The sequence below is a fragment of the Gordionus sp. m RMFG-2023 genome, chromosome 1 (genome assembly GCF_954871325.1).
Source record: "Gordionus sp. m RMFG-2023 chromosome 1, tfGorSpeb1-WG-v2, whole genome shotgun sequence".
NCBI classification, from domain to species: Eukaryota; Metazoa; Nematomorpha; class Gordioida; order Chordodea; family Parachordodidae; genus Gordionus; species Gordionus sp. m RMFG-2023.
Window position 1 is genome coordinate 81,014,058 of NC_088775.1, and position 14,144 is coordinate 81,028,201.

The following is a 14,144-nucleotide window of genomic DNA, read 5'->3' on the forward strand; positions in this document are numbered from 1 at the left end:
GAAAGGAAAAAGTCCGATCAAAAAAGGAAAAGGTTCAATCAAAAAAGGAAAAGTGTCAAACAAAAAGGAAAAGGTCCAATCAAAAAAGGAAAAATGTCAATCGAAAAAGGAAAATTCCCAAAAGAAAAGGCTAAGTGTCAATCAAAAAAGGAAAATTCCCATTGAAAAATCGTAATTTTTTAAAATTTTTTTAAAAAAAATTATAAATTTTTCAATTTTTCTTAAATTTTATTTATTTTTGTCATTCCTTCTTATTTTATTTCTAACTTTTTGCGATTTCTTTACTTTATTTGTATCTTTTCTCAATTTATTTTTCTTACTATATTTTTTCTTCTCTTTTTGATATTTCTTTTGTATTTTTAAAAATAATTTATAAATTTAGGTCCATTTTTTTAACAATTCTTTACGTTTAATTTTCATCATACTTATGTCGTAATTTTTAAAGAGATCATAACTATCCGGGATCTTCACGGGATTTAAAGGGACCCCTTTAAAATTTCAATTTTTTAAAGGAAACTATACGGCTTTATCACGAATCATGATATTGAAGAATCTTATTTTTAAAAGCGTTTTTCGAGCGTTTCGTTTCGTTTCGTTTTTTAATTTTATTGTTATTCATTAATTTTCAATGTTGTTATTTTTGGCCTTATGAAATAAAATATGTCTAACATGGGGTATCAATCGATAGCTAATCAAAAGATCTATTCAACTGGAAGTCAATCTCTTCCCCATAATGGGCTGGTCTAGGTCTTGGGTGGTCAGAAATATTTTTATAAAAACAAAATATCGATATGGGTATCAAATAAAAGCTAAATTTAATATGGTTTGACTTCTTCATTCTTGGTCTGGATGGGTATGACTTGGTTTGGGTGTGGGGAGGGGGTGTATGGAGGGGGGGGGGTGTATGGAGGGGGGGGTGTATGGAGGGGGGTGTAAAAATAATTTTTTTTGATATGAGCATCAAATAAAAGGTAATAAAAATATTTTTTTATTGTAATAATAATAATCACTCATAGAGGGCGGGTCTAGGTCTTGGGGGATCAGGAATATTTTTATCACCACAAAATATCGATATGAGTATCAAATAAAAGCTAATTTAAATATCTTTAGATTGAAATTATTCATTTTTTGTCTTGATGGGTATGACTGTCAGGCCCTCAACATATTAACAAAATGTCTGGTTGGATAGAATTTACTAAAAGAGAATGAAGATAAAACAATTTTTTAAATCTTTTTTCGGTTCCACACTCATACCCATCAAGACACAAAATGAATAATTTTAATCTAAAGATATTAAAATTAGCTTTTATTTGATACCCATATCGATATTTTGTTTTGATAAAAATATTTCTGACCCCCAAAGACCTAGACCAGCCCATTATGGGGGAGAGATTGACTTCCAGTTGAATAGATCTTTTGATTAGCTATCGATTGATACCCTATGTTAGACATATCTTATTTCATAAGGCCAAAAGAAACAACATTGAAAATTAATGAATAACAATAAAATTAAAAAACGAAACGCGCGAAAAACGCCTTTTAAAATAAGATTCTTCTATATCATGGTTCAAACGTGATAAAGCCGTATAGTTCTTTATCCTTTAAAAAATTGAATTTTAAAGGGATCCCGTGAAGATCCCGGATAGTTATGATCCCTTTAAAAATTATGACAAAAATGGACTTAAATTTATAAATTATTTTTAAAAATACAAAAGAATTATCAAAAATGAGAAGAAAAAAAATTGAGAAAAAATATAGTAAGAAAAATAAATTGAAAAAGATACAAATAAAGTAAAGAAATCGCAAAAAGTTAGAAGTAAAATAAGAAGGAATGACAAAAATAAATAAAATTTATGAAAAATTGAAAAATTTATAATTTTTAAAAAAAATTTAAAAAATTACGATTTTCTTTTTTTGAATGGGAATTTTCCTTTTTTATTTGACACTTTTCCTTTTCTTTTGGGAATTTTCCTTTTTTGATTGGACCTTTTCCTTTTTTGTTTGACACTTTTCCTTTTTTGATTGAACCTTTTCCTTTTTTATTTGACACTTTTCCTTTTTTGATCGGACTTTTTCCTTTCTTTTTGGGAATATTCCTTTTTTGATTGACACTTTTCCTTTTTTGCTTGGACCTTTTCCTTTTTTGATCGGACCTTTTCCTTTTATGATTGAAACTTTTCCTTTTTTGATTGGGACTTTTCCTTTTTTGAATGGGAAACCCTGTATTTTAATTTAACAAAAAACTATTATAATTTTTAGAATTTGAGAGTTTCACAAGACGTTGAAGGTATTTTATTGACGGAAATTTACCAAAATAAAACTATCATGAAACATATCCGCGACATATTTTTTATAACACAATTGTACTATAAGGAAGGAAAAAGAAACTCACCTGAAAATGGTCGTCATAATTTAGTTACAATTTTATCTAAATGTTCTGATTCAGATCATCTGCTCTGTGGTATAAATCAAATCATATCGATTTTAATGATAATATATTTTTTTATAAACTATTAAAGTTTTAAATATATTAATTGATAAAGATAACTATTAGTTATAGTCTAATGCTAAATAATTGGGTGCTATTTTTAAATCTTTAAAACAGTATCGCCCTTAGCCATTTCAAGCTAAGGTCTTTTACCGATATTGTTAAAAGAAAATTCATAGAGAAAAAGGAATTCTCAAAAGAAAATTCTAATTCTTAAAAGAATTCTTACAAGAAAAAGAATACCCAAGAATTTAATTATAAGAGTTCACCATTAAAGAGAGGCTTGCTATAATTTAAGATTTTTTAGAGGAATAGTATTTTAAAATTTCACTCACCATCATTTAAATTTTTTTGATATTCTATTATAACATAGCGAATTGATTGGCTTAATAAATTTTTTTAACACTTTAAAAATAAATATGGAGATTCATGCTGAGATATTTAAAAAAATACTGAAATAATTACTAAGAAAATCCTGGACTGGGCTTAAATTATAGCCTCTACAGATCCCTGAATATTTTAATATTATTGATAATAAATAATGCACACTCTTTTTCCCATCTACATGTAAAATTAATAGTTTCGCCTCACAAGGATTGCTGCATTACAAAAGACCACGAAAATTTCCCAAAGCCTTTAGAAAATAATAGTAAAATATTATTTATTAAATATTTCTATCATTTTAAAAACTATTAAATGTATATACTTTATATTTTGTAAAAAAAATTAACAATCTATGAATGCGATCAAGCTAAATATCTAAATGCAAGAGATTTATGTGGGCTAGTTAAAAAATACGAGACGTATAATGTGATCAATTTACCGGCCCTTGGTGAAACTTTAAAGTAAAAAAAAATAATATATACATTTTAAATAAACAATATTTATATATTGAGGCATCGTTAGCATTTTAAGGTTGTTGCCTATCATATTTGATTTTATCTTATCGATTAATATTTTATGATCCTGTAATCCTTGATATAGTTTAATCTAAGAGTGAAGAGATTTAAAATAAATAAATAAATAGCCAATTATATATAAAATTAAATGTATGAAATACACTAAGAACTTAAATTATATATTTAAAAATAAAATGTATTATATACCAGAAACCAGCATGGGACCGGCTAGCCTTGGGAAAAAATAAAATTAAAAATGAACTATCAGGCCAGGCCCAGCTTTAATTTCAATTTTTTTTATGAGGTAGAGCCGTTATCTTGAAAGCTTTGATTGTTTTAAGAAAGAAAGTCATATAATCCTTAATTTATAATTCATAAAAGTCAAATTATTCTTGATTTATAAAGCAAATAGGTAAATATATATTTATATGACTATGTCCCAAGATAAGACCACAAAATTTTGGTTCATGCAGGAATTTGTTACATACTGTAATTATGTATTTACCGATTGGTCTCAAGTAGTATTATTTACAAAGTTTATTTTTTTAATTTTCCAAACTCAATACTATATCTTTATTAATTATTCCTATAACCTTTACAATAAATAATTTATCATAATTTAAAGTTTCAGTGTAGAATATTATTTTAATCTGTTTATAATAGTAAAATAATATGTACAATATTGTATTATTTATTCTTATCTATTTTTAAAAAGAAATGTTAAATTGAGAAATTGTGAGGGGCGTGTAAAGGTAATATGGGTGGCTACTGTTAAAGCCAATCGTGAGGACCGAAAAATAACTTTTAGTCTTTTCACAGACGAAGAAATAAATACTATGAGGCGACTAGCTTATATAAACAATTCCAATATAGACACTAACCAAGTTATTTCGAATTATTTCCATACATTATTTATATTTTAGATAAATCGGAGTTTGAAACAAGGACTAAGATTGATTTTATTGTTCTGAATTATTCAAAAGTTGTGGTTTCTTTTGACCCATTTCTATGGTTCTAATTACCATTAAGAACTGTAAAAGGCAGCTAAAAAATGCAAAATAAATCATACAAATTTAAGACAAAATATATGTTAATTAATTTTTTTTGGCAGTGTTATTTTTTCAATTTTGAATTATTTTTTGAGCTCATTTTTCTAAATTTGAAAATCTGATTTTACCATAAATGTATTTCAGCATGTTTAGAATACCTATCTTATGAATTTTAGACAATTTTACCGCTAAACTTTGAATCATTTATAATTTATATATATGCAAAAACCAATATAAATAATATTAAAAAGTTAATGACAAAATTGTTTAAAAATTATAGGGTAGGCATTCTAAACATGTTAGAATACATTTAATGTAAGATCAGATTTTAAATTCTAAAAACGCCTCAAAAAATGATTTAAAGTTTATATATTAACACATTGCCGTTATACACATAAATTAATTGTTCCTGAAATGATTTATAAATTTTAGGAGGAGTTATAGCCGATATAAGATTTTTCCCGGTTTCAAGTGTTTCAATTCTTATTTCGATTCCAGTTATAAACTCACTTTGAAATAAATAATATATTAATATATTTTTGATTAAGATTTCAATATTGTTGCATATCATTTTAACACTAAATCATACTAAGACAAATTTTTCCTCCACCCCCTCCCCCTACCATAAATGAAATGTTGTATATAGGTTGAGTTTCAGTTGGGTAACCTTAATATGAATTCTACAAGCAAATTTTTATTGGTTGCAAATAACAATATGAAACAAATCTCAATAATAGCATCGGATTACTTAAAAGTAATATTTTATATCATATGCATATTTGGGATTTTGCTAGGGGGGGGGCACTATTAGGTGGGAGTTTCCTTAAATTTTAATGAATTCAGGTTTATTTATTGTTTTTTTTTGGCTATATTCGATATTTTTTAAAAATAATTTGCAGTTTTCATTTTTTTTTATAAAAATCATTTCTAAAAATTTTGAATTATATCGATATTTTAAAAACTTATAAATTTTTTACATTTTCCTATCAAATTCTTCCCCTCCCCCCCCCCCCCTAAGGAAAATTCTTAGCTACACCACTGCCATTATAGCAAAATCTCACTGGGTTGGGTAGATTTGATACTTGTAATACAATTCATATAAGGGATCGATATATAATTAACCTATTCTATTTATTTTTATAAGCATTATATAATCAAACTCATATTATACAACACAATGTAAGCTAGTTTGAATGAGATTGATTAAAATCCGAAATAATATAATTAAACAATTTTAATTTAACAATTTTAATACGTTTAATATTTAATAGGTAAGTTGAGATAATTATATACCCAAATCAGCCTAAATTAGAGTTTGTAATTTTACTAATCGGATCGTTCAGAATTCGTTTTTATATTTATTTTATGATGATTTCTTTTAAAATATAACCATTATGTTGATTTCGTTTATAAAGTAATTATTTCCCTATAGCATAGAAAATATTTCACTTTCCTATCTAATTAGATACAAAACAATATAATTTTCAAATTTCATTTTTTTTACAAATTTAAATATTTTTGCCAATAATATTTTACCACTCCCATTTTCAATTTCCATTGTAACATTATAAATTATAGTCTAAATTATTTAAAATAAATTTATGAATAGTGTTTGGGCTAAAGATTTGCAATGAGCCGATTTCCCCTCCCCGCCTTTGCCCAACCATATTTCTGGCGGGCGTAGTCGGGTTTTTAAAATAAAATATTTTAAAAATTGGGCGGGTGAGTTAAATTAAATTTTAAAGTAATGGGAGGGCATGGGTGGGTAAATTTTTAATATTTTTCAGGCGAAATGAGCAGAATAGACTTTAATTTATTAAAAATAATAGTTTTAATTAATGCATATTATATATGTTTAATTAAAAATATATTAAAATCAATAAAGAGCCAAACCAGCCATTAAAATAATTTTTAAGCATAATGCGGGAGGGCAGGTTAAACAAAATTTATAGTTGCCGGTAGGGTGGGTAAATTAAAAAAAAATATAAATGAGCGAGTGGGTGGATTAAAAAATTTAAAACAACGAATGAGCGGGCTTTTTGGCTAAAAACTCAAATCCGCCCTTTGCAGACCTCTAGTTTGGGTCGTAAAATGATCAAAATTATAAAAAAATCCTGAACAGGTTTGAAAATGGCAGATTTTTTTTAATATGGAACTTTATTACGGCTAATATAACAAGAATTTCTTTATGTCATCCTAAATCTTTAAGCCCAAGATTTTCAATTTGCTTGATTGACAGATAACGAAAGTCTCCAAAGTAAGAGACCAGAACCTAGAACTCAGGGGTTAGGGTTTTATATTAATATGAATAAACTCAAATATATTTCAAAAATCTAAAAGATTTTTTTAAAAATATTTATATTTTCATACAAATTATAAAAAATATTTTATCCATTTAATTATTAACGGTTATGTTTAATTGTATATCAATCATCTAGGCAAATAAAAAAATGTTAATTCTATGAGGTTTTTGATGTAATGCTATATCTAATTGCATAATTATATTTTACTATTAAAAATTGTTTATTAATTGCTAAATTTTAAATATAATAATAAATATATGTTAGGTAACGCTAACACAAAAAAGGAAAGGTGTTATTGTGGAAGGACAATTAGCTAACCAAAATAATGAAAGGAAAGTTTTATTTGGGCACTTATTAATTAAAGCAGAATACCATGAATCTGAATTGACAATTAAAGATAAAAAAATGCAGATACCTTTACCTTATTTAGTGTATTCCAAGATTCTTCAAGAATGTTAATAAAAAAGGCTCTTGGCTAAATATATTAATTTAATTTTAATGGAAAAATATATTGTATAGAGTTCTATATATATTATAAATAAAGATTTAACTAATGCTTTATGTCATTATATTATTAAATATTGGGTTCGGGGTCATAATAACTAAATAAAATTATTGGTTGGCTATATATCTGTAATTATATGTGAATAAATATTTATTATTTCTCTTAAAAAAACAATCAGCCGATTAAATATGATTTAAACTAATTATATGCTAATATTTCATGACAATTAATTTTTTAAAATTTAATACCATATAATTAAAATGCGCTTTGAATAAAACATCATATTAAATGCCGAATATAAAATTGATTTTGATAATTAACCTAGTCTTAAACTACGATACAATTTTCTTATGTATTTGAATTAATGAAGATCAATTTTTCACAAAAAATTAATTTTTAGATTTTCTTCTCATTAAATTTTATAATGTTTTTTAATTAACGCAACTATAGTAGCTAAATTTTCTAAGATTACATACTATTTGGAATAGAATTGTCATATCTGGAAACCAGAGTGATGACGTACAAACCCCATAAAAATAAATATTTTTCTCTTTTTTATTTCAATAACTAGTAGTAGCTACTAGGGCTGATCCAGTACACTGGAATACGAAGCCATGTCCAAAAAAAGATAGAGCCCGATCGCCTGATTTATAAATGTTAGCTTCCGGAAGGCTTGATACAAATATGTTGTACAAAGATATTTTAGATTAAAAAAAATATCCTATATATTAATTTTTTTACAGATTATCATTTTTTGAGTTGAAATAATTTAAAATATGACTTTTCGATATACAGCTAAAAAATTTTGCAAAATATTTATTCAATGTATATGCTATTAGAATTCGCAAATTTTAGCTCAAAATGGCATACATTATTTTTGATTAATATTTATAAAAACTCTTATATATTTAAACCTATTCTAATTAATTCTAGCCCATCTTATATCTCTTAGATCACATATTTTTTAGTGTATTATAAATGCAACGTTGATGAATGATCCCTTTCTTTTTATTTATGAGAATTTGTCTAACAAAATAAATAGAGGACTAAAGATCATCAAATGATATAATACTAGAGCCTCCCTTCGGTAGAGGGGGGGGGGTAAAGCATAGGATTCAGTAATAGCTCCGAATCAGAAATGGCCATGAATCACAAATCGTGGGGAGTAATAAATGGCGGATCACAAATTATGAGACATCAGAATTTAAACAAAAAAATATATTGTTTAGGTATGGGGCTGAGGAGGTGAATTTAAATTTTTTTTAAAATTTATGTATCTCCATAATATAAATGCCTGCATTTTCAGTAGTTAATTTATTAAGCAGGATTAGCAAGAAATAGAAATACCAATATTTACTAATATTTAAATATTATAATTTAATTTTAGCCATAATATGTAAAAAAAAAAGGTGAGTGAGATAAAGAATTTTTTATACATGGCCATGAATCACAAATCGTGGGGAGTAATAAATGGCGGATCACAAATTATGAGACATCAGAATTTAAACAAAAAAATATATTGTTTAGGTATGGGGCTGAGGAGGTGAATTTAAATTTTTTTTAAAATTTATGTATCTCCATAATATAAATGCCTGCATTTTCAGTAGTTAATTTATTAAGCAGGATTAGCAAGAAATAGAAATACCAATATTTACTAATATTTAAATATTATAATTTAATTTTAGCCATAATATGTAAAAAAAAAAGGTGAGTGAGATAAAGAATTTTTTTATACATGGCCATGAATCACAAATCGTGGGGAGTAATAAATGGCGGATCACAAATTATGAGACATCAGAATTTAAACAAAAAAATATATTGTTTAGGTATGGGGCTGAGGAGGTGAATTTAAATTTTTTTAAAAATTTATGTATCTCCATAATATAAATGCCTGCATTTTCAGTAGTTAATTTATTAAGCAGGATTAGCAAGAAATAGAAATACCAATATTTACTAATATTTAAATATTATAATTTAATTTTAGCCATAATATGTAAAAAAAAAAGGTGAGTGAGATAATAGAATTTTTTTATACATATGTTTTACTTCATTTCAAAAAATGAATAATATTTCAACCATGATCAAGTTTAAGAATTAAATATTATAATTTAATATATGCAATAAGACAAAATTTTTTTCCTTTATATCCATTTTTTGAATGTGTTTATTTAAATATAGAAACAAGAATAGTTTAACAAAATTTAAGTTGTTAATTAAAATTACATAAAACATTTAATTATAGAATTAATAAAAATGAAACGAATCTTGAAATTAAGTAATAAAATAATACATGTTAAGTAGACAAATAAAAATATATTTAAATAGTAAATTAGAAAATACTTAGAATCGATTAAAATAAACTTAAACTATAATATAAATTCATCTGTCACTATCAAATAGTTGACAAGTGACAACCTTTAGAGCAGCAGTTTTTATAAAATATTCAGTAATTTGATATGTTACCAAAAATATTCAAATTTTCAAAATATTTACATTCCCAAATTCGTTTTTATTCCAAACTATTGCCGCAGCCCACAAGGAATATTTTTCCGAAATACACTGGAGTACATTAAATTATGTTATTAATTTAAAATAAAACTAGATATTCATAAATAATGAGTGGGTCAAATCAGAATCAGGGTCAACATTTCCAACGATTAATCCTTCAAATGAAGAGGTGATATGTCAAATAGAAGAAGGTAAAGCAGAAGATATTAATAAAGCTGTAAAAGCAGCTAAAAAAGCATTTGATATAAATTCACCATGGAGGAAAATGGATGCATGTGAAAGAGGTGCCATTTCTTAATTTTTATATAATAAGTCACATATAATATTCTTAATAAATAATTTTTTTTTACAGTTACTAAAAATCAATAATTATATTAAAATAGATTTATTAGATCAAAATTTTATAGTTTGCCTTATTGCAACATTTAAATTTATACATGATTTTAATAAAAATATTTACTTACATAATATAGTTGATATACATAAAAATAGAGTAAGTAAAGTGAATATTATCTGAATTAACTAATTTGAACAAATATATTTGTTTTATTTATTTAAAAAAAATTTGTTTTAGTCTTTTGATAACTGTTTTGGTTTGTCTTAGTAAAGGACTAAGATCCTGATTTAGCACAAACCAAAATATTTAATTTTTGAGTTAGTTGAGTGGTCTAAACAGTGGTATAGCCAGTTTCTTATAGAGGGGGGGGGTTAAAAATTTTGGAGGGCTTTGCCTCCCAAACTTCCAATTTTTTATGAACACTCAATTGCTTATATCTTAGGTTATGTTAAAATTATTTTAAATATTTACACATAAAAAAATTTTAGAGGATATTTAATTATAGATTTTATTTATTATATAAAAATTACGTGCCCCCTATGAAAGAAGCTTAATTTAAGTTATATTATTATAGAATCGTATTTAGCTTAATAAGATGAGGCAGAAAATGTATTTTTTCATTTAAAAAAAATGATAACATAGTAAAATTTTTAAAAAATTATTTTTTTGCATGACTAAAATATGCGCCCCCTATCAAAGAAGCTTAATTTATAAAAAATAAATGCAGAATCATATATGGCTTATTAAAAGGTATAAAAATGTTAATATTATATTTTAAAATTTTTGGTCTTTTGAAAAAGCAAATATTCTTTTTTGGCTTAACTATGCGTCCCCTATCAAAGAAGCTAAATTCATAAAAAATTAAAGCATAATCGTATTAAGCTCATTAAAAAGAATCAAAAAATGTTAATATCAAGTTTATAAATTATTTATAACTTATTGAGATTTGGAAAAATACTTAATTTCTTCTTTTTTTGACTAAACTACGCGCCCCCATTAAATATACATTATTTTTAAAAAATGAATACAGAATCATGTATAACTTTTTAAGGAGATTCAGAAAATGGTATTTGAAAAAATTACTACTAAAAAAACTGAAATAGAAAAAAAAGACTAAATAAAAATAACTATCAAAATTAAGCAGAAAACGCTAACAAAATACGCAGACAATCCAAACTGGCAAAGATCTAAATATAAAAATAACTTACTGAAATTAAAAAAGCGCGAAGAAACGTCAATAATACTAATTCTCACTCAAGCTAAAAATGCAATACTTTATTCTTTTTTTATAAACTTTTATTTTTTTAAATATCCAAAATTAATTACTTAAAAGACATTGGGTTTATCAATTTACGCATAAAAAATTAATAATCATTTCAATCAGTTTTTCACAAAAAAAAATTAATAATAAATGGTAAAAAAAATATTACAAAAATCAAAGTTGAAATGATTGACATAAGAAAATATTATAATTTACGACTTTTTATAACATATTGAGATTTGGGAAAAACACTTAATTTCTTCTTATTTTGACTAAACTACGCGCCCCCTGTAAATAAATAATACCATTTTCTGAATCTCCTTGAAATGTTATACATGAATCTATATTCATTTTTTAAAAATAATTATATTTACTGGGGGTGCGTTAAGTCAAAAAAAATTTTATTTTTAATAATTTTTAAAAAATTTTACTGCTACCATTTTTTTAAAAAATAAAAAAAACATTTTCTGCCTCATCTTATAAAGTTAATATGATTCTATAATAATATAATTTAAATATTGCTTCTTGGGCGTATTTTAGTCATCCCCTTTTAAAACATAAATAATGATTACCACCAAAAATTCACTAATCTATTGAAACAAATACTCTAAAAAGATAAGCACACTATTAAATATATATTTTCTTATTTCTCTATTCCCACCAATAATCTATGTAAATTACTGTCAATCAGTGGACCCTAGCTTTATGGGTCCTGAGAGTAGGGTAAATAACTGTCAATTAGTTGATACTGACGTATCCACAGAGGTATCATGTACCATCAACCCTCTTTAATTAAATGGGCCCTCACAGTAGTGTAAATTTTACTGCCAAACATTCGATGCAATTCACAGCAATGGATACACTCTTTTGGGTGGTGGAAGCCACTTAATTGTTTCCCAGTGAAGGACAAGACAAGCTAGCAGTTCTAACACATTTTACCATGTAAGTCTCAAGGAATTGGAATTAAGGAGTAAAAGAATTAATGAAATGATCTCGAAATTTGTTATCAAAAGCTTTTTAAAGTATTCTTTGATAATATCCATGTTAGGAAGAAGATTCTGAATATTATATAATAACACTCAATCCTAATTGCTATATACCTAGACCTGTGCGCCGACGAAATATCGGCGGCCGGCGCAATAAAAAATCTAATCTACTGCCAGCGGCGCGCCGATTTTTAGCTGCCGTCAATAAAATCGGCACATATATAAATTTTTATAAGATAAATTTTTTAAATTGCTTTTCTTTTAAAAAAACAAATAAATATAATCTATTCTGATATCTCGACATATTTTTTAATATTCATTTAATAAAAAACTTATTATATCCAAAATCGATTTCTTAATTTAATTATCATGTATAAAAATTATTTTATTAAAATTTTTGGGACATAATGATGATCTCCTTGAATTTAACGTCAATCCAGCGGTAGAGAAAACTTTTTCACTAGGTGTGCTAGTCGCAGCAATGCAAAGAATTTTTTGGCGAGCCTGAAAAGATTGGGAAGTTTACTTTTCTTTTCACTCCAAAAATTTAGAACGTCCATATCTTGTGAATGTCATTTTCCAAGAAAGTCGCATTTTTGTTCTAAATCACCTAACTTGGAATCATGATTGATATTTGTTGAATGTTTATTTGCCAATTTTGTGAAATAACTTGAATTTAATAATTCATCTTCATCCTCATTAGCTATATTTATTACCTGATTATCATCATTCTCTATAAGTTTAAGATGTTTTATTATAAACTCTGAAGCTGAGCAATTTTGCTCTATTAAATACTTTGACACAATTGTCATTTTTAAAATCTTGGATCTAAAAGAGAAGCCAATGCCTAGATAATTTTAAATAAAAAATAAAAGAATATACTTATATAATATTACTTGCAGATTACAAACCGGAAATCGTAACGCAAGTTTTTTTTAGGATATTTTCCTTAAGTGAAATAATTTCAGAAATATCACTATCATTTACTATTAAATGTGTTTCTCACTTCTAAAAAGTAACGCCAAGTTTAAAGTAGGCCCTTTTAGTACTGAAAGAAATTCGACAGTTTCTTTAAATTTTGAAAGAAATGCTAATAGTTTTTCTATCAGATCAGATTCATAATTTGAGAAAGTGCTTCCCAATTCTTTTCAAAATATTATTAATTAAATCTTATTTAATCCAGATATGCTTTCTAGCATAATTAATATACTATGCCAACGTGTTGGGATATTTAATTTTAAGGTTTTCATATGCGTGGAATTATTATTATTATTATCATTGAAATTGCCAATTTGAAACCAGGTATGGATCAATGCTGTCAAGATCTAACATGTCTGATGTTAAATCTATTGTACTTAGGTATTTTCTTTGATATTCTACGAATTCAAATTCAATCTCTGCAGTTTTATATCTTAGAGCAGTAATAATTTCTCTAATTCTTTTGCAAAAAATTTCCAGACTATGGATTTTTTATTATCCAGGGTTAAGATACTATTATTTAAATTATTAAAGTAGATGCATCCATTTTAAAAATATGTAAATTTATGGTAACTTTTGGAATTTTAGGTTTTTGATTGATTGAATTCTATAATGACGTCAATATAATTAAGATTTTAAAATAGTAGAAAATAAAAATTTATCAAAATCCTGATTGACATTAAAAAATTACAAAAGTGATGTTGACCAATTATTAAAATAAAAAGGTAGAAAGAAATTTCTGCGCCATCGGCGGCGCGCCGGCGTGATTTTCTTAACGGTGGCGTTTTGGCGTAACCAAAAAAGGTCGGCGGCCGGTCAACGGCCGGCCG

General features: G+C 25.7%; 1 protein-coding gene across 1 annotated transcript in view; it reads left to right on the plus strand.

Moving 5' to 3' along the window:
- The first annotated feature begins 9,700 nt into the window (after nucleotides 1-9,700).
- Nucleotides 9,701-14,144, plus strand: part of LOC135922051 (aldehyde dehydrogenase, mitochondrial-like) — a 32,418-nt gene continuing 27,974 nt past the window's right edge. Inside the window, exons 1-2 of the mRNA XM_065456461.1 lie at nucleotides 9,701-9,808; nucleotides 9,847-10,036. Coding sequence (XP_065312533.1) covers nucleotides 9,701-9,808; nucleotides 9,847-10,036 — 298 coding nt within the window. The remainder of the gene's footprint in view (nucleotides 9,809-9,846; nucleotides 10,037-14,144) is intronic.